Source organism: Peromyscus californicus, unplaced genomic scaffold, assembly GCF_007827085.1.
Source record: "Peromyscus californicus insignis strain IS unplaced genomic scaffold, ASM782708v3 Scaffold_21__1_contigs__length_65335640, whole genome shotgun sequence".
NCBI lineage: Eukaryota > Metazoa > Chordata > Mammalia > Rodentia > Cricetidae > Peromyscus > Peromyscus californicus.
The window spans coordinates 57887161-57908333 of NW_026294514.1; the positions used below are offsets into that span (position 1 = coordinate 57887161).

General features: G+C 52.4%; 2 protein-coding genes across 2 annotated transcripts; one reads left to right on the plus strand and one right to left on the minus strand.

Moving 5' to 3' along the window:
• Nucleotides 1-319: 319 nt before the first annotated feature.
• On the plus strand, nt 320-15325 carry Rab17 (RAB17, member RAS oncogene family). The gene is made up of 6 exons (XM_052749298.1): nt 320-607; nt 6142-6301; nt 12298-12449; nt 13448-13573; nt 14229-14322; nt 14490-15325. The coding sequence occupies exons 2-6, from the start codon at nt 6145-6147 to the stop codon at nt 14603-14605; spliced, it is 645 nt and encodes a 214-aa protein (XP_052605258.1). The 5' UTR covers nt 320-607; nt 6142-6144; the 3' UTR covers nt 14606-15325.
• Nucleotides 15326-19353: 4028 nt separating this feature from the next.
• Nucleotides 19354-20611, minus strand: Prlh (prolactin releasing hormone). Its single transcript, XM_052749299.1, has 2 exons — nt 20047-20611; nt 19354-19573 (listed from the first exon to the last, which is right to left on the minus strand). The coding sequence occupies exons 1-2, from the start codon at nt 20267-20269 to the stop codon at nt 19413-19415; spliced, it is 384 nt and encodes a 127-aa protein (XP_052605259.1). The 5' UTR covers nt 20270-20611; the 3' UTR covers nt 19354-19412.
• Between the last annotated feature and the right edge of the window lie 562 nt (nt 20612-21173).

Below are 21173 nucleotides of genomic sequence, written 5' to 3' on the forward strand. Positions count from 1 at the left end.
CTCCATCTTCCTTCGGTCTAGAGTTTCTCCTTCTGGGAATTGATTCTCCAGCCCTACCTAGGCAATTTCCTGCCCAAGGCACACCATTCCCAGGCTCTGGTCCCTGGACCTGCCCACCTGGGACACTGCCCCATACCTGAGCTGTGTGTATAAAGAGTTAAGAAGTGAGCTCAAGTAACTGAAGAGCTGTTGGCCAAGTCTGTGATGCTTTCGGATGTAAGGAGGGTGTAAGGAGCCGTGACAGGTAAGACCGGAAATGGGTGAAATTCTGGGCTGCAGCTGGGTGAGGCCAGAGAGAACCAGAATGTGACTTCTAGCCTTCTCTGTCCCAGGTGATCACATGATCATGTGGGGACTTTGCCCTGGGGTTTACAGGAAGAGTAGAGAGAGAGGCCTGACCTGGCAGGAGGCGGCCTTCCTACTTCCTTTGCTCTGTACTACTTGTCCAGTGGTACACAGCTCCTCCCATCCTGCCCCGGAAGGCCCCTGACCAGCCCATCTCGCACCCAAGGGAAGAAGCATAGCCAGTGGGCAGGAGAAGGGAAGTAGGGGAGCCAGCTGGAGTCCTGTGGGATGATGGTTTGTTGAACTTCCTCAAAGTGAACAGGTGAGTCATTGTTTTAACTGTACTTTGCAGAGTGCTGTGTGTGTGTGTGTGTGTGTGTGTGTGTGTGTGTGTGTGTGTGTGTGTGTATACATGCATGCAGGTGTGTATCCCTGTGTACTCAGGAGCTTAATCAGAGGCAGAGCTGAAACAATACACTCCTTGTGTTTGTCCCGGGCCAACAGTGTCCTTGTTCGGATCACGGGTGGCTCTCGAGGTCATACTCTGGGAAGGAAATTCCATTTGAATTTTCCTTGAGCATAAACTGCCAGTGTGAGGAGGCGCCTTCTAAGGAGGCCTTCTCAGACGGCAGCAGAGGCTCAAGCAGTAACAGAGGAGCTTGGCACACTTCCTTCCAAAACTCCCTTCTAATCTGCGCCTCGCTTTTCCTCTCGTATCAAATGCCGCATTGTTCTGAAGTTCAGAGTGTCAAGAGGGAACAGCAGCTTTGAGGATCTGGGCAAGGAGGATGGGGTGCAGCCTCCCTGGACTCCCTCCTTCCTTGAATGTTTTTTCTTTGGTGGAAGAGAGGCAGGCTTGTGCTAGCTGAGGAAGCACCAAGTCGGGATGAGAAAAGAGTCCTAGTCACAGCCTGGCTGCCACTGCCTTCAGAAAGATCTAGATTCTAGAGCAGGGGGCAGACACCACACTTCCACCTTTCTCTCCGTACAGAGAGTTCTTGCTGCTGTTTATTGGAAGCTTGCAGCACATAGTTACTCAGAAAAACTTCTGCTGTGGTTTTATCTATCACAGAGAAAAGTAATTAATACCAGAAAAAATCCGTTAATAGGGAAATGAAGCATTACAGTGAGGTAATTGTAGGAATCTGACAGAGCTGTGTGGACACTGCATTTGATGTTATGAACAAGTTTTATGATTTTAGGGTGGGGTATATGATCACATTAAGGCTGAACGATTATTTATTTAGCTGTGGTGGTTTTTTTTTTTTTTTTTTTTTTTTGGCTTGAAACTTGTGGCAGCCCCCTGCTTCAGCATCCCGAGTGCTGGGATGATAGGCTTATGGTAACACATCAACGTTGATTTGGAGGTGCAAAGGCAGGGATCGTCTGTACCGTTCCTGAGGCTGTTGGCACATCCTGCCACCCTACAGCCCCTAGGACCAAGCTAGTGCCTCAGGAGTCCCCGAGAACATACGAACATCAGGCTCCAGCTCCACGTTCTGTGTCTTGGCCTTGGAAAAGCTGCTGGGCCTTTGTCCCGTGGAGGTTGTGCCAGCCCCTTAGGCTTCCTGCTCAGCTTTGGCAGGTGTCTTTGTGCGGGAGCAGGTGGGCTCGGAGAACACACCACCCACCGTGTTTCTCTCTGGAGGGCCCTGGCAGCTGCACCCTCTGCAGCCCTATCTGAGCCATGTCCAGGTTGGCCCCACAGTGACCCGTGAAGGTGCCTCTTGGGGCTCCGCTGTCTCCCTTTCTGCAAGTACACCGGGCACTTTTCTAACCAGCATCTGCAATGGGAGTGTGACTGGCATGGGAGCCTAGGGGGACGGGGCGGAAGGGGGGGGGGGAAGAAAGCACATTGATCCAGTTAGAATCTGTGGAGTCACTTCCGGGTTCGTTCAGGAGAGAGTGAGCACCTGTTGTTCCCTCAGTGGCTGTGACATGCTCACTGAAGGCAATCCAGTTTCGGGGTCTTGGTCACAACCCAGTGAGAGAGCCGAGCCACTGATAACACAGGCATATTTATTTACACGCCGAGACCACTTCAACCAAGGGGACGCAGGGAGTGAGGCTCTATGATGGCAGGCCTACGGTCTATGCTGCTCGTTGTCGGAGGTGGAGACATGGTAGAGGAGCTGGGGTGACAGGTGTGACATCAGGCAGGAGGTTGTTGCTGACGAGAGTTGTCTGACTCTGGTGGCAGTGAGTACGACCAGATCTTTAGTGAGGAAGAGACCTGACCTGTTTGGTGTGGAGTTGGTGGATGGCTCCTGGCAGTCAGTGCCTGAACTCCAAGACAGCTTGTCTCTCCTGGTCCCTACTCAGGGTTCTGGACTCTGGCTTGCCCTTAGGCTCAAAGGGTGGAGTTTCTGGGTGGAGGCTGCACATGTCATCCTGGAGGCTGACTGCTTGCTCTCTCTTTCTCTCTCTGTGTCTCTCTGTCTGTCTTTCTGTTTCATTCTCTCCGTTCAGTCAGAGATTTCAAAACACAGGTGCTGGGTAAAGTGTTCATCCTGTCTATCCACCCTTCAGTCAACTGACTAACCCATCCGTCCACTCCAACCAGTCACCTACCCACTTACCCACCTATCTATCCACCTATCGATTTACTCACCCATCATCCACGCACATGCTCACTCATCTCCATCTATGCACCCATGCATGCAGCCCATCTTTCCACGTATCAGCTATCTACCCACCCATAGATCTACTCACTCACCCATGTATCCTTCAACTCACCCATGCATACACCCACTACATGCGTACATGCATGCATCCATCCATTGCTTAGGTGTGTGATGAGCACCTACTATATGCTAGGCCTTGTTGCCACACTTGAAGAAACACAGGCAACTCTAGCCGTGGCTCTTGGACTTGGCTTCAGGCTTTGGTCATCTGTATTTTAATTTTAAGTTAATTAACTTTTGTGATGTTGGGTTGTCTTAGTTAGGGTTTTATTGCTCTGGAGAGACATAATGACCATGGTAACTCTATAATGATATATTGTGTACTCTAATAAACTTGCCTGAGGATCAGAGGACAGGGCCAGCCACTCAATTAGACATAGAGGTCAGGCAATGGTGGCACACACCCTTAATCCTATCACTTGGGAGGCAGAGATCCATTTGGATCTCTGTAAGTTCAAGACCACACTGGAAATAGAGCCAAGCAGTGGTGACACACACCTTTAATCCAGGAAGTGACGGCAGGGCGGAGAAGGGTATATAAAGTGTGAGGAAGCAGGAACTGAAGCAGTTCAGCTGAGATCCTTTTGAAATCAGAGGATTTCAGTCAGAGGAAACAGGATCGGCTGAGGAGTTGGTGAGGTGAGGTTCGCTGTGGCTTGCTCTGCTTCTCTGATCTTTCAGCTTTCACCCCAGTATCTGGCTCTGGGTTTTTTATTATAAGACCATCTAAGATTTGTGTTACACAGCTCTTACAAAGGAAAACATTTAATTGGGGTGACTCGCTTACAGTTCGGAAGTTTAGTCCATTATCATCATGGCAGGAAGCATGGCAGCATGCAGGCAGACGTGGTACTGGAGAAGGAACCCAGGCAGCAGGAAGAGACAGTGAGCCACTAGGCCTGGCTTGAGCTTCTGAGACCTCAAAGTCCACCCCCACAGTGACATTGACTTCCTCCAACAAGACCACACCCACTTCAACAAGGCCACATCTCCTAACAGTACCACTTCCTATGGGCCCATGGGGGGCATTTTTATTCACACCACCACATGGGTGAACAGGATTGTAAAAAGCTTTAAACAGGGAATTTAGTTGTTTCTGATCCTGCCCTGCAACCAGAACATGGGGAAACTCTAGAGGTCCCTGGGATGGGCCCCACGTCTGTGCTGCTGGCCTGAGCTCCTTCCCAGGGGCAGAGGAACCCTGGAGCCTTCTCTCTCGGGCTCCAGCTTTTCTCTCTACAACTGCTCCTTGGTAAAGGACTCTGAGAGAGACTTGGTGTCTATGCGGTGCCCTTTTCTTCGGTTACCACAGTCCCAAGTGGTCTGTGTTGTGGTTCCTGTCTGTCCTCCTTTTACCCCTTCTCGGTTTCCACCTATCCTTTGCCCGCTGTGGTGGGAGAAAGGCTTTATTTGAGAGACTAGCCATCCATAATAGGTGTAGACATTAATTAGGGGACATTCCTAGAAGTGGTCCAGATAATAAACACGGGGATGACTCCACAGTCTCATCGTTTTTTCATTCTCTTTGTGATACAGCAGACCCGGGCAGAGGACCCTAATGACTGTAAACATTAAAAAGAGACCACCAGATATTATCTGCCTTCTGTGAAGTGTGCACACCACACTCATAAAACGTCCTGCCCTGTGCTGTCTACATGAGATGAGACAGATCTCTGTCCTGAACCACAACCCCATCCAGAACTCACAGGAATATCCGTAGCCAGAACAACCCCATCCAGAGCTCACAGGAATATCCGTAGCCAGGACAACCCCATCCAGAGCTCACAGGCATATCTGTAGCCAGGGCAACCCCATCCAGCACTCACAGGCATATCCGTAGCCAGGACAACCCCATCCAGAGCTCACAGGCATATCTGTAGCCAGGACAACCCCATCCAGCGCTCACAGGCATATCCGTAGCCAGGACAACACAGGGAGGTTGCCGGCAGTAGGCTGGGGCACAAGAAACCTGGTGTCTTCACACATGGGTTAGTTGTAAAGGAAGGTGTCAGGTGTGGTGATGCATGCCTTTAATTTCAGCACTCGGGAGGCGGAGGCAGGAGGATCTCTGTGAGGTTGAGGCCAGCCTGGTTTACGAGGTGAGTTCTAGGACAGCCAAGGTTGTTACACAGAGAAACCCTGTCTCAGGAAAAACAAACAAACAACCCACCCATCCACTCCCCCAAAAAGAGAGAGCTCACGGATCTGTGTGGAGGTTTCCTTTGGGAGCTTGGGAGGTCCTGTGGGAGTGAGTACGGGGCACGAAGCTCCTGCATCTGTTGCTGCGGTCTGGTGTATGCCTGGAAGGTGCTGCCATTAACACCATGCGGGCTTTTGTGTTTTCACTGCAGAGCTGGGCTCTGAGGCCTCAGAGACAAAAGAATGGACGGTGTGTTGAGGTCCTGAGTCACAGATATCTCCCCCACCCCATCCCTCTCCCTCCCTTCTATTTCTCCTTCTCTCCCTTCATCCCCTCCTCCCTCTTGTTTGATGGAGTCTTACTGTGTAGACCAGACAGGTCTCAAATTTGACACCCTCCATCCTCAGCTTCCGGCACACTGAGATTGTAGGTGTGCCTCACCATTCCTGGTCCTAGGAAGATTACCTGCCTCCCATTGCAGAGCAAAGTTTTAATCGGAAAACAGAGGATGTGAGGGAAAAGGAACTGGCAAGTCTTGGGAAGCATAGGCTGATGCTGACAGGAAGAGAGCTGCACCTGCTTGGGTCTGGGGCGTCTGGGGGGGGGGGGTGGTCTGGGATGTTGATAATGAGGGTGCCTTTTTTTTTTTTAAATTCCTCTTTCACGGGTTGGTTTGGAAACATCAGGGACAACCGAGAGGTGCTCAGGTGCTTTTGACCTCTCTTGGGTGCTTGGAAGCAGTGAGTGAGTTAGGATAAAAAGCCCATGTGACGCTGGTGGAGGCCATTGTAGTGAGGGTCCACAGCCCCTTCTCATGCAGCGGTTCCCCAGCACAGCTGCTTTTGGAGCTCTGTTTAAGGTATTCCATCTAAGAAGCAGACCCCCTCACCCCCACCCCAGTGTGTATGTGTGTGTGTGTGTGTGTGTGTGTGTGTGTGTGTGTGTGTGTGCGCGCGCACGGGCATGCACGTTGTGTGTGTTGGACTTTGCTGAGGTTTTCCACCCTCCTCTGTCTTCTGTGGTTGTTTGCAGGCCATGGCGCAGGCTGGTGGGCTGCCACAGGCCAGCACTACTTCTGGCCAGCCCTACGTGAGCAAACTGGTTCTGCTTGGAAGCAGTTCTGTGGGCAAGACCAGCCTGGCCCTTCGCTACATGAAGCAGGACTTCAGCAGCGTCTTGCCGACTGTGGGGTGTAAGTGAGGAGAGCCCTGGCAGGGGCAAATGGGAATGTGGTCCACCTCAGGATGGCCCCTGTCCTGAAACCCAAGGCTGGGTGTGCCGGGATTGCAGGGAGGGGCGGGCTGTCCATCAAGGGCAGGCAGGCACACTATTCCCGAAGTGCATGTAAACAACCTTCACTAGGGGTCAGGCTTCGGCTGGCATTGGTGTGTGTAGATCTGGGCACCGAGGTTCTGGATCCTAGAAGGTCCCAGAAGTCCCCCTGAGTGTGGGGGACTGGCAGTGAGGGCAGCCTGAGATGGGCCTCCTTTCTAGCTGTCCTCCAGTCAGCTAATGAAGCCCCCTAATAATTCACTCTATTGAGGACTTGCTCTCTGCCCGACATCATGTACCTAGGCTTCCCTCAGCTTCCCTTGATTCTCACTGAGTCCTTATAATTGTAGCTCTCACTTCACACTGTCTGCAATTCATCAACATCAAAGACTGACCCCCTTTCCACTTGGATTTGGTCCACTGGGACTGGGCTGGGGCTGGGGATGCTGTAAGGGAAGAGAGGGGAAGCCTCTCTGTGTGCTTGCTGTATGTACATATGTGAGACAAGGTCTCACTGTGTAGCTCAGGCTGGCCTGGAACTCTCCATCCTCATGCTTCTGCTTCTCATGGTCTGTGATGATAAGTGGGCGCTGTCATACATGGCGTGCTTTAATTTGGAGCAAGGACAGGTTAGAGAGCCCCCTCCATGCCTGTCTTTTTTTTTTTTTTTTTTTCCGAGACAGGGTTTCTTTGTGTAGCTTTGGTGCCTGTCCTGGATCTCGCTCTGTAGACCAGGCTGGCCTCGAACTCACAGAGATCCGCCTAACTCTGCACTCGGGATTAAAGGCGTGCTCCACCACTGCCTGGCCATGCCTGTCATTTTTGTTATTCAATACCCACCAGGGTTTCCTTAGCTCCCTAAGTGGATGGTCCTGCCTCCAGGAACCCAGTCAGGGAGAATGAGCTGTGGTGTGATCAGGGGCTGGCCTGGGTAGGAGGGGTCCCTCGTGCCGAGGCTCTCTGCTGGGAATGCACTTATGCATACGGGGCAAGCACTCTACCATGAGCTGCTTTCCAGCCCTGGAAATTAGTTTTTAAAAGACACCTTGACAGTCCTTAGAGAGCCAGGGCAGAGCTAAACGACCCTCCAGCTGCCTCTGCTTTTAGCTGCCGCCATTAGCGGATGTTAAAATGGACTGGTTTTGGAGGTCACACGCCGGGCAGCAGGTTGAGCCTCTCACTCACTTCGCTGCCCTTCTGACGAGTGTGGGCCGCTAGACAGCAGTGATCCGGAGCCACGAAGTCCGCTTCTGCCCTGAGGAGTTCGTCTCTAATTAGGTTCCCTTTCACGGAGTCGCTCTGCTGTGTTAGAAGACAAGCAGGGCTGGAGAGATGGCTCAGTGGTTAAGAGCACTGGCTGCTCTCCCAGAGGTCCTGAGTTCAATTCCCAGCGCCCACATGGCAGCTCCCAGTCTGATGCCCTCTCCTGGTCTGCAGGCATACATGCAGACACAGCACCTGTATACATTAAAAAAAAAGACATAATATTTGAATTGTATTCTTTGAGAATTTCACCCCCACCCCAAACCCAGCCACGCACTCCCCCACTCCCCCTTCCAACTCCTCCAGAAGTCCCACACCACAACCTAGCTTCATGTCCTCTTTCTCTTCCTCTTCTTTTGGGTAACCCACTGAGGCCAGTTAGTGTTGCCCTTAAGCACATGAGCGTAGGGCCATCTCCTGGAGAATGAGCAACTTACCAGGGGCCACATCCCTGCAGAAAACCTTTCTCCTTCCCCCAGCAACCATCTATTTCCAACAGCTCCTCAGAGAGAGGGAGGCCTCCTGAGCATCCCCCATTCATGCTGGGATGCTGACTCCCTTCATCCTACGGAGCAACCACAGCCGCTGTGACTCAGGGGTGCAACATCCTTGCCAGGACCAAGAGACACTGTTGCATGGTGTTCCTCCCTAAGCCCTGGCTCCGCTCTGATGCTCCCCCAGCCATGGGGAGGAGTGTGATGTCGGTGTCTCAATAAGGGCAGAGAACTCCACAGTCACCTTTTCCTCCAGTTTGACCAGTTGCAGACCTCTGTATTTACTGGTGTCCACTGATGAGGGCTAAGATCTGCACTAATCTATGGGCACAGAGATAACTTCTTCGAAGGCAGCTTGGTATTGTGTCCACTTAGCAAAATATAGCAATGGGTTCTCTCTTAGGGTCCATGAGCCTCCAGTCACCTCAGCCTGGTTCTATTATTATTATTATTATTATTATTATTATTATTATTATTATTATTATCCCACAAGTGACAGGAAGCTTTGTCCTCAGTGTCTTGGGTCTCTCCTTTCATGCTGCATCTTATTAATGCATCCATCTCTCCCCCAAAACTCACTGCCGCAGGGATTGGCACTCTGTCCAGCCAGGCCTGATGGGGTGACCCCTCCCTTCTCCCCAGGAAGGCTCAGCTCTGCTGTGTAAACATCTCAGCACTGGCTGATGGGTTGTAGCTCGAGTGGGAAGCCATACTACCCGGATTTGACTCTGAGGACTCCCGGCCACCGTGGTTAAACTGGAAAGGAAAATGGGGGACAGAGATTGTCAACGGAGAAGGCAGATCTGAGTTTTACACCCACGTGGTGCTTGGCTCTCCCCGCTCCCTCCCTGCCTGCCTGCCTGCCTCCCTCCCTGTCTCCCTTTCTGTGTGTGTATGTATAGTATGTGTGCACATATATGCATGCCCACACAGAGGCTGCAGGAGGATGCCTAGTGTCCTGCTCTGTTACTCTGTACCTTATTCTCTTGAGAGAGGGCCTCTCACTGAACCTAGAGCTAGGCTAGCAGTAAGTGATCCTCCTATCCCTCCTGTTCCCCCCCCCACACTGGCCCCCTACCCTTACCCCTCACCCCACAGTGCTGAGATTTCAGGGCTGCATGAGGCTGTGCCTTGCTCTTTTTTTTAATATTTATTTATTTATTATGTATACAGTGTTCTGCCTGTATGGATGCATGCAGGCCAGAAGAGGGCACCAGATCTCATTATAGGTGGTTGTGAGCCACCATGTGGTTGCTGGGAATTGAACTCAGGACCTCTAGAAGAGGAGCCAGTGCTCTTAACCTCGGAGCCATCTCTCTAGTCCCTGTGCCTTGTTTTTTATGTGGGTGCTGAGAACTTGGGTCCTTATCCTTAGGCAGAAAGTGCTCTTACCCACTGAGCTCTCTTACCAGCCTTAGAGACAAGACAACGTTTATCAGAATAACCCCCAGTTGACTCCAAAGCCAGAAACATGATCAGAAGTGAGAATGAACAGACCAGATTGTGGACTAAACACCAATGTTGCTATGACAACAGTCCAGGGGGTACAGGAAGAGGAAGTAGAAGTTGCTACGACAGACCTGACATTACATATGCTTTCTCTCAGGGTTTTATGACCACTCTGGGGGAGGGAAACATTGGGTCATGTTAAACAGGAGGAAAACAAGATATTGGAAGTTTAAGCAAGTTGTCGAGACCCATGAAGCTGAGAGGCATCTGTGTCCAAGGCCACCCCAGGCCTTCCCCTGCACTGGGGTGCCAACTGCATTGGACGGTCAGTGCCCAGCAGTAGCCATGTGAGCTGGGAGCCCAGTGTTCTGCTCTCCACAGGAGGCTGCAGCTTTGAGTGAAGAGCAGTTTAGTCAGACCTCATGTTCATGGACCCTCAGGTTTACACAGCCTATGTCAGTGTCTGCTGAGATGTGGCTCCAATTCCCAGAGAGAATCCATATCTTTCCAGACAGTTCTATCCAGCCAGCCCTATCTCTGCTCTTTGCAAAGTGGATGGAAATGTGCCCCCAGAGATGACCAAGCCCTAACTCACAAGCCTGCGGATTGTGATGCCTTCTATGGAGATGCTAACACCTTGGACTTAGGTCCTCCGATTCCGTGACTGTCATTCTCAAGAGAGGAAGCGAGGGTACAGGGTTAGTGAGGGGAGGCGGGTGCTGTAGCTTCATTTCTGTTGCTGTGACGAAACACATTGACAAAAAGCAACTTGGAGGGGGGAGGGGCTCACTTGGCTTACCCCTCTAGATCACAATCCGTTACCGAAGGAGCTCAGGCAGGACCTGGAGGCAGGAACCACGGAGGATGCTGCTTGCTGGCTTGCTCTCTGGCTCTCTCTTAGGCTCATGCTCATCTTCCTTTTCAAAAAAAAATTTTTATTTTTAATTTATGTGTATGGTATTTTGACTGCATGTATGTCCACGCATCATGTTGAAGACCCTGGAACTGGAGTTACAGATGGTTGTTAGTTACTATATGGATCCGGGGGATCAAACTCTGGGCCTCTGGGAGAGCAGCCAGTGCTCTTAGCCATCTCTCCAGCCCCTCAGCTTGTTTTCTTAGACAGTCCAGAACCTCCTGCTTAGGGATAGTATCCCTCACAGTGGGCCGGGCCCTCTCATGTCAATCATCAGTCAAGACCATCCCTTACAGACATGGCCACAGGCCAATCTGATCTGGGCAGGCCCTCTGTTGAGACTCTTTCAAATGACTCTAGACTGTGTCAAGTTGTCACTTGGAGCTAACTAGGACATCAGGTGAGGCCAGAGGCCAGATAGGGATGGTAAATCCATAGCCAAGGAACACTAGAGGTTGTTAGAGTCCCTAGAAGCTGGAGAGAGGTAGGAATGGGTTCTCCCCTAGAGCCATGAGAAGGAACTGACCTTGTCCACAGCTTGACTTGGGACCTCTGGCTTCTAGAACTGTAAGAATGGATTTCCTGTTTTAAGCTGCTCTGTGGTCATTGTCATACCAGCCCCAGGATACTTATTCAGTGTCCTTGGGCTGGAAGTTTCATTTCACCCATGGAGGTCTGTCTCCCAGATTCTCCCCAGGTGGCTCCATACCTACCTTGGGTCTGTGTGGGGAAGTGACTCCGAGTGAAGCTCTTGGCCTCTGCTGACCCTGCATGTCCTGGGCTCCCTGATTCCCCTTAGCTCTTTCCTTCCAGCTCCTCTAGGAGCTCCCACACTTGACATAGGAGTTTTTGGTACCATTAAATGACTAATTAAAAATCACACCAGGGCGGGAGAGATGGGTCATTGGTTAAGGACACATGCTGCTCTTCCAGAAGACCCGGGTTCTATTCCCACCCCACCAAGTGGACAGCTCATACCCATCTCTAGCTCCAGCTCCAGAGGATCCAGTGTTCTCTTCTTGTCTCTATAGGCACCGCATGCATGTGCCCAAACCCACCCAACACCTACACATAGACGCATAATTAAGAATCAAAATTCAGTGTTGGAAAGCAAAGCTCAAGAACAAATATCTTCAAGGAAAAGATGGATTGCGTGTTATGTGAAGGGGTTGGAATCAGTCTCTGCGATTGGTTAAGCAGGTGCCTGAGTGAGGAAAGGAGGCCCCGGGAGCTGCACAGAGCACTCAGGAGAAGGTGGGGAGCACAGCGGGTGCTCCCTGGGCTGACGGCTGCAGAATTAAGTAATTCCCGAGAGATTTTTAGGTGCAGAAGAGAGGACAGCAGCAAAGGAGCCATCAGGGGAGGGAAGCTGAGGAGGCTGGCTTCTGGTGACTGAGGGTGGCTTCAGAATGGGATGGGCGGCTGAGTGGCCCATGGACCTGAGCTGAGGCAGGAGGATCCTTAGAGTTCATTGCATCGCTGGACACTGCGGAGACATGCCAGATTGTTCATTGCTGGAGGTCCCTTCCGTGTCATTCTTAGCTCGGGGTCCTTCACTTCACCCCAACAGTTTAGCTCCACCCCAAGTGGAAACCTAAGGGACACAAAATAGTTGCCAGCTGCGCTTTGCTTTACAGGGAAGCTCCAGCTTCCAGAACAGGCATTCACTCAGCCTCCATCAGCATGTGCCTAGCTGCCTCTCACTGGGCTGCTGACCATAGACTGCCGTGACACACTAGGAGCCATGGATGACCATCTTATCCCCAGAAACACTCATTGGCCTCCTTGCTACAGGTGCGTTCTTCACGAAGGTGGTGGATGTGGGCTCCTCATCTCTGAAGCTTGAGATCTGGGACACGGCTGGCCAGGAGAAGTACCACAGCGTCTGCCACCTCTACTTCAGGGGTGCCAATGCTGCGCTCCTGGTGTACGACATCACTCGGAAGGTAGGGTTAACCCCGCCTCCTTCCCCGGGCAACTGTACTGTTTATTGCTTTCTTCAGGGATCAATGGCGAGAAAGCAGGACTGGCACCATGTTTTGTGGGAACTTCCATATGAGCAAAAAGGGACTATTAAGGCCATACTACTCACCTCATTCAGGAAGCCCTCTTGGCAGCCCCTCACACCCAAAGTTAGGCCCTGTTTCTCTGCAGTCTCCTGGCACACCCCTTTCCCCACAGTACCGCCATCACTGGTGCTGGTGTGCTGCTGAGATGGTAAGGGGCTGTTACAGACCCAGCCTACGCCATAGGCCACCCATCTCGTATCACCAGGGGGTGCAGAACACAGAGCATGCGTGGAAATGACACTGAAGAACTGGACTCACATGTCCGTGTGTGTCCAGTCTGGCCTAGGGTAGGGTGAGCTTGCTGCCCCAGAGCCTCTAACTGGAGGTAGAGAAGGGGGGACCAGGCATACTGGGCAGGAGGCAGGAAGACATACTGGGTACAAGAAGCCTGGGAGAGGGTCTCAGATAAACAGTTGCAGTGCACCCAGAAAGTATGTGTTGGGCGCAGGTACAGGAGTGTGGAGAGAGGGGTCCCCACATCAGCCTTGATGCCAGAGGTCAGGAGAAGGGTGCCAAAGGACCTGGGGCCGAGTCCCCCCACCTGGCCTATGAGGAGCTGCAGTTAGGAACTGGGTTGGGGTGATGACAGTTCCCTCAAACTCTCCTGAACAAAATGGTGTCCAGAGGGCAGCTCCTGACCCCAAATGCCCTGTGACCTCCACATCCCTGGCTCTCTGGTGTGCTGCTGGGTTGCATAGCCCTCCCCTACCAGGGTCAACCCATCCTGGCTGCCCTCCCGGAGGAGCAGAGCAGTCCCTTGGCATTGCATTCTGGGAAAAGGCCTCGATGTAGCCACATACCCTCAAGGGACACCTGCTTTGCTCTTCTGGTGCAGCAAGGGGAACTCCAACATGGTTTCTCTTCTGTCTCTTTAGGATTCCTTTCACAAGGCTCAACAGTGGCTGGAGGACCTGGAGAAGGAGTTCCAGCCAGGAGAGGTGGTAGTGATGCTGGTCGGCAACAAAACGGACCTCGATGAGGAGCGAGAAGTGACCTTCCAGGTGCCACATGGTGGCAGGCAGCAGGAGGGAGACTTTGTCTCTGTGGACTTGAGGACTTTTGAGACCTTGAAACACACACACACACACACACACACACACACACACACACACACACACTCACCCTGTGCTTCATGTACTCATGTACCCACCTACATAATTGCACTTGCATGCACACCCATGATCCCTCTACCCACATATATGCTCATACTTCATAAACACACATGCTCACATACATGCAGAGTTATGCTGCATGAATACACTCTTCATAAGCACAAACACACATGTGCCTCCAATACCTCTACATGCAAACCCACATGCACACGCACTCGTGTGTAGAAGTACACATAGAAGATTCCATCATAGTTCCCTATTTGGTTGGAGATTCATGTAGGAGGTGTATGTACACATAGGTACACAGGGAGTGTGTATATGGGGAGGTGTGTGTGAAGAGTGTGTGCACACACATGCAGACCAGCACATCCAATCTTCTTTTGTTTTGAGGCAGGGTCTTATGTGTTCAAGGCTGGCCTGGAACTCACAATCTTTCTGCCCAAGCTTCCCGAGTGCTGGGATTGTAGGTGTATCCCAGTTTCTTGTGAGCCAACCAGGTATCTTTGGAGGGACTCTTTTTAAACACAGTGACTTTCTCCTTCAGGAAGGGAAGGAACTTGCAGAGAGCAAAAGCCTGCTATTCATGGAAACCTCAGCCAAGTTGAACTACCAGGTGTCTGAGGTCTTCGGCACTGTTGGTGAGTGATGGCGCTCCACTGGAGTGTGGGAGCGCTGCACTGGTCCCTTCCCTGGGACCTTCTGGTGTTCCTGGGACTGGGAGGGTCATGAGGAGGAGTGGTGGAGTGCTTGGGTTAGGGTTCTGGAGGCCGGGATTCCCTCCCCATTAACCCTCTGTTTTCCACAGCCCAGGAGCTATTGCAGAGAGCAGGAGACAGCGGGAACAGCAGCTCACAGGAAGGCGAGGCTGTGGTTCTGAACCAGGAACCTGCTGCCAGGCAGAGCCAGTGCTGTACACGATAGATGATGCCCCCACAGGAGAGCATGTGGAGGACATCTCAGCCTGTGCCTCCGAGGGTCCTCAGCCCGAGCAGGAGCTTCAGAACAAGGCTGGTGGCTCTTTGTCTATCCATGGTCTCTGTTGAAGATGGATTATGACTGAGCCCTGGAGGCTTCCAGAAGTTGGCTTCCTTCATGATAACTGCTTGCCAAAGATGATGGGAACTGTCAGGGATAGGATCCAGTGCCAGATGGCTCCCAGAAGACTGTCAGCCCCACCTTACCAGATACTACCCAATTCCTGGATGCCCTGAGCCAGTGTGCCTGGCCCACCTGGGCAGTCCCATTCAGCTGCCTTGCTACCAGCACAGAAGAGTTAAATGAGACAGAGAAGAAGCATGGACTAGAAACATTCTTTGGTCTATGCGATGGCAAGACAGATGTTTCATCCTGGGGCCGCTGGTCCATAACTGGACCACCTTAGTTCTGGGAGTTGTCAGGGGAGAGGGGGGCCGAGAAAGGCATCTGTGCAAGGAAAAACATGGAGAGATGAGCCCAAGGTGGTGGGTCTCAGTGAGGTGAGCCAGGAGAGGCAGAGTCTGGAGTGGCTGAGATGGGAGTGTCCCCCTTCCAGCTGTGGATGGACAGAGCCAGGGTCCTTTCTAGTGTTGCCCGGACTCTAGAGCCTCCACCATATTGTCTATGCATCCTTCTCTCTAAATATTAAATGTCTCGACGATCTGACCACTTCACAGTGTTGTACTAGGATCCCCGGCCTGACAAGTCACACTGGTCAGTCCTTCTGCACACAGTAGACTGGTTTGTGGGTATCGGACATGGTGAGGGCTCCACACTATTCAGTCCTTCTGCACACAGTAGACTGGTTTGTGGGCATCAGACATGGTGAGGGCTCACAGGGCAAGTGTAACAAGGGTGGGCATGGGCATTGGTCTGGGTAGGCTGTCTCTCCTGATGGTGATTGTGTTATCTGCATTGAGAGTTCTCATCCTTACAGAGAAACCCAGTTCTAGGTCCTTATCTAGGGAGGAAAGCCCCAGAGGGTCTCTCTCTTGACACATGCTATGATGGAGGTATTTCAAATGTGGCCATTTGGGGTGCAGAGTTGGTCTTTTTTCTTGTCTTTGCTTCTAGGAGTGTGATAAGTTGTTGAGTCTGAATAATGAGACACCGTCATTGGATGTGGTGATATCGGCCTCTAATCCCAGGACACACAAGGTTGATGCAGGAGAATGACAAGCCTTTCTGGGCTGCACAGTGAAAAAGCAAACAAAGACAAAACAAACAAACAAAATTAACAGAACGGAGGAAACCCCAGAGAACACCACCAAGTGGAACACAGTTACCTCACTGAGGCAGGTGGTCCCTCTGTGTCCACTGTAAGTGCAAACGGACAAACATGACATCCTCTTTCCCACTTTACTCCAACTTCTCAGCAAAGTGAGCTCAGGCTGGTCAGGAGCTTGTTTGTGCCTGGGATGTGCCCTCTGCTCTCATTGACTTTGCCTGGAAAGAACCATTTCAGCTTCCTGCCTTCACACTTCAAGTGGGGCTCAGTCCAGGGAGAGCCTTGCCTGGGTGGGGACTGGAGGGAGCATCCTGGGTCCACTGCACCCCTGAAGGGTTCCAGCTTCCGTTCTGGGGCCTGGAAACAACCCTGACATTTTGGGTACTGATGTAGTTCCAACCCGACCTAGAGGAAACTCCTGTGGCCACTGGACAGATGTGGGTCTGCCACTGAAAGGCTTGTTTTCTAGTGAGGCTTTTTTTTTTGGGGGGGTGTTTCGAGACAGGGTTTCTCTGTGTAGCTTTGTGCCTTTCCTGGATCTCACTCCGTAGCCCAGGCTGGCTTTGAACTCACAGAGATCCACCTGGCTCTGCCTCCTGAGTGCTGGGATTAAAGGCGTGCGCCACCACTGCTCGGCCATCCTAGTGAGGCTTGTTGATGGCTGTACATCTGCTTTTCTGACGCCAGAGAAGATGGAAAGTGGCCACATGATGATGCTCTCCAAGTGAAGTAGGGGAAGTGAATATTCTGGCATCCCAGGCTGTCCCCTTCATCTTCAAAGTCTTCATCAGGGCTGGGAATCATCCAGCAAGCAGGCAAGCCCCTCATAGAGGTGATGAGAGGCCCTGCTCACCTATGACCACTAGGTGGTGCTCCAGTACCACCCAAGGCAAAACCTTCTACTCTGTCCTAAGTGCCTAGAGAGAGACTCAGGTGCACCTCCTAAGAGCAAAGTCGTTGCTTTGAGGAAACAGGAAGTGGGGAAACACCAGGGAGGTTTGTAGGGTGCCTGTCTGTTTGATTGCCAATCGCCTCTCTGTCTTGACTGATGAGTAATGCTCCCTTTGACACACTCCACCAGAAAGCCCAAGACTGGACGGATCTGGTACCACGCAGCTTCCTTGCCTCCTCCCCACCAGGCAGATGAAACTCAGGGATGTCCTGGAATCACACTGGAGAAATCTCTTATGGCTGAGAGGCAGGGTCCCAAGCTCACGATCAAGGTTAGCAAGTTGAGGCGGGACCCAGGACCCTATCAGAGGATCCAGGGCCTTTGGATAGTGGAGCACAGTGTCCAGCTAAGCCCCGGGGTCTTTTCTATGACAGGAAGTGCAGGAGCAGAGCCAGGCACACCAGCAGGGGGACAATCGGCATGGATCATTTTAAAGAACTGCTTACTGGGTGCTTTAGAAGGTCAATGTTATAACTAAAGGCAGCAATAAGATCAGGGACTAAGAAAAATAGGGCGCACGCACGCACGCACGCATGCACGCACGTAATTAGTGACTTTTCCGGGCTTACATCTTGTCTTATTCTTGTGAGGAATGTGCTGAACTGTTTGGGGACAATGTCTTGGTGTCTGCAGCTCACCACCCAGTACAGGTGACTCTAGGACACAGAGCGGAAGTGGGAAGACAGCACACAGGCTAGCTGATGAGTCCAGGTGGGCGGGATAGTCATTACAGCATCTTTTGGAATTTCCTGCATGCTTTAAACCTGTTCCAAGACTGTGGAAAAATGAATATGCCTCCATTTATCTTTCTGGAAAAGGAGATGGTCCGTTCCTGGTGAACTGCTATGGGAGATAGTCCTCCAAGCACAGCAGCTACTAACATTGCCGTAAGAGCATCGACTGTTACCTGCAGGGAACTGTCAACAAGATCCAGTCTGCGTAGAAGGGGAGGGGGTGGGGAGGGTCATTAGACCTTCATCTGAGATCCCAGCCACTCCCAGTGTCACCCCCATTGCCCACCTCAGCGGCATGTCATTTTGCCCCAGGAGCAAGTGGTTTTGGAAGATGTACAGGGAGCGGAAAGAACTGAAGGGCAGACGGCATGTCTCCCTAGGCAACAGTCACAGCAGATGCCCTGAGCGCAGCCTGAGTAGAACAGCTTAGACAGCTGACCCCCGGCTGAGGTCCAAGATGGTCTGTGGGTGGGATGGCACTTTCTGAGCCGGGAGAAGGCCAGCTCAGGCCTCTGCACTGGCTGATGAGGCTGCTAGAAGCCACTGGCACTCCTCTGTGCAGGCGAATCTCATTGCTGCCCCAGCTTCCCATGAAGCTCTTGCCCAAGTGTCCCCCCCTTTCTAAGGACACTGGCTGTGTTGTGTAGGCATCCCCCTTACTCTGACTCAGGTACTCAAGTAGAGTAAATGTGTGCCCTGACTCCAAAGTCGTTTGAGGAAGGGTATAGAGATGCCCCGTGCGACTTGAAAGGGGCATGTAGGATCAAAATGGTTGGGGTAAAGTCTCTCGGGGATTCTCCTCTGAGCAGGAAGGAAGGTGACGTGCCCACATGTGTTAGTGGCTGCCAGGATTCTGCAAGGGACAAGGAACAGGGTATGTTCAGGGTGGTGAGGGACACCATGTGTCACTGTACTGGTGGAGCCAAGTGATGCATTTGCCCAGACAGCAGGCATAGTACTGAACATGAACCCTGTGGACACCACAGGTTCTGGGCAATGGCACCATGCAGCTTCCTGGGCTGTAATGAATGTTCTTTGTCCTGAAGGGTTCTGGGAATGGTGCTCTGGGGATGGAGCTCCTAGGACCATCTCTATATCTTCTAATTTTTTGCAGCAAACCCACAATAGCCCTAAAAGTCAGTCTTGGAAATGCGCTAAGAGGAGGACATGGGTCACACCAGGGGAGTTACGCTGCCTTTCTTTGGGACCAAGTATCTTATACACTGTAGTGTGTGGTCCCCCTAGCTTATGTGGTGTGCAAGCTGAGTATGCGTTCAGGGTAGCTTGGGTGGGTGGGAGCTTGTGGAATCAGGTGACCAAGGAAGGGGCACCCCATTTCTGGGCAGTGGTGTGGCTTTGGGGGAACAAGAATTTACAAGAACACCGATATCAACATTCCCTTCCTTCCGTCAATTCGGGTTATTAGGGGATCAGGCCAAGCTCCGCAGGGCCTGGTAAGGAGGGTGTCTCAGCTGTTTGGGGGGCAAGTCAGAGCCTTTTCTTTCCAAGGAGGCCACTGGGCTCTGAGCTTCTTTCCTGGCTAACCTCCCACGAGAGAAAACATCTTTGTTATCACACAGCTACAGGTGTACGGTGAAGAAGGCGGCACTTTTATTAGATTAAAGGAAAGCAGAGAAGAGAGAGGGTGGGGGAGGCTCTGCAGGGGGAGGGGGGAGGGTGGGGGAGGCTCTGCAGGGAGGGGAAGGGTGGGGGAGGTTCTGCAGGGAGGGGGAGGGTGGGGAGGCTCTGCAGGGAGGGGGAGGGTGGGGAGGCTCTACAGGGAGGGGGAGGGTGGCGTCGGGTCCAGCATCACTGTCTTCACGAGCTCGGCTGTCTTTGTCAGTGCTGAGAGAACTTGGCACCTCCATCCAGCGGGAGGCAGCTCAGCCGGCACCGCAGGCCGGGTACGGTCACGTCCCTCAGGGCTGCCCTCCTCCTGCCGAAGCGGCCCACAGGCCTGATCCCACGGCCTGCGTACCAGGCTGGATTGATATCAGGGGCTGGAAAGGAAAGATCCGGAGCAGCATATGGGATACACGGCACACAGGTGCAGTGTCTCCCACACAGAACCCCTAAGCTGATGGAAACCAGGGCACCAGGCCATGTTGGCACTCAACCTGATGAAACTGGCCAGGGCATATCTGGTCAGTGGTGTGGCTTCGGGAAATTAATTTAGATGTATACCAGGAGGGACATTCCCTTCCTGTCCCACTCGATTCCACCCCACCGCCCCCGCTAAGCTCTTAAGGGACCCAGCCAAGATGGGTAGGGGCATGGCGAGGACAGGACCATTCTGGGGAGAGGCCCATTCAATAGGATCTTGTTACCAAGAGGTCAGCCTCTAGAGTGAGCACATGGCAAGGTAGTTTTGACTTAGGAGATGGCCAAGCCCCACTCAGGTGCTGAGCACTCAAGGCATCTGGGGAGGGTATGGAGGGGAGGGAGAGAGAGGCTGTCCACTGCAAGCACTTACTGCGTGTCTCCATGGAGTGCTGGTGGGCTCGGCTGGAAGCTCCTGGGAGGACCAAGGCTAACAGCAGCAGGCACAGAAGCCACGCCCTCAGAGTTGCCATGCTTCTGGCTTCCTCGATGATGCCCTGGGGGTCGAGGCATAAGAGTAAGTTGTCTGCACAAAGCTGGGACCCTAGGTTGTGTGTGCAGACGCACATGTGTGTTTGGGACATGTGTGTGCACATGAGATATACAAATGCGTGTGTTTGGTGCACATAGCCACACTTCTCAAGTGGCTGTCTTGGGACCTTCTTGGGCCTGTCTGTCCATCTGTGTGAGGAGCCGGGAGGTAGGCACCCAGGTCTTGGTGGGAAGCAGTTTTATGGGAAGGCCTCAGGGCAGCAGAGGTGGGGGGGAAGAATTTGCTCGACCTCAGAGGTAGTTAAAGGTTTGGGAGTTTGAGACTTCACTGCCCAGTCCTTCTCCACACTTGCCTCAGGATCTCCTGACACTGAGAGACAGGCAGGCCATGGAGGACACAGCATCCTCCATCCCTAGTGAGTACACACCCCACAGTCCCCACAGTAACCCAGGACTTCAGACCTAGTTTGCTGAGACTCCGGAATGAGTCTGTGGCACCTGCTTCTCCTCACAGAGCCCTTTTGAGTGACAGAGGAGAGTCCTCAGCTGTGTATGGAAAGGGGTACCCTGCTGGAGTACCCCTCCTTGTCCACACCCCTGACATTTCAGTTCCCATTAGAAGATGTTCTAGGACCTCAAATGCTTCAAGGAAGACCTTTAGCTGACCTTGACTTCCCAGCCCCTCCTTGACCGCACAGAAAGATCTGTCCATCAGAATTCTTTAAAATGCCCACTCCTTCCTCTTCACAGCATTGCTGGGGTGTCCCACACTGGGCAGGGGAGCCCCAGCTAGAGGAAATGGAGGTGCCACCATGAATCATTATAGAGACTTCATCCATTCAGGCTAGGTGATGGAGGCCCAGAATGCTAGTTGACCCTGATTCTTGACCTCCAAGCACCCACTTTCTGGAGCACAGTAGACCTATCTGCTCAGTGTGTCTTCTGGTCTCTGCTTGAGGTGTCCCTCAGTGGGACACCTTCACCTGCCCTCCACCGTGGACATCCCTT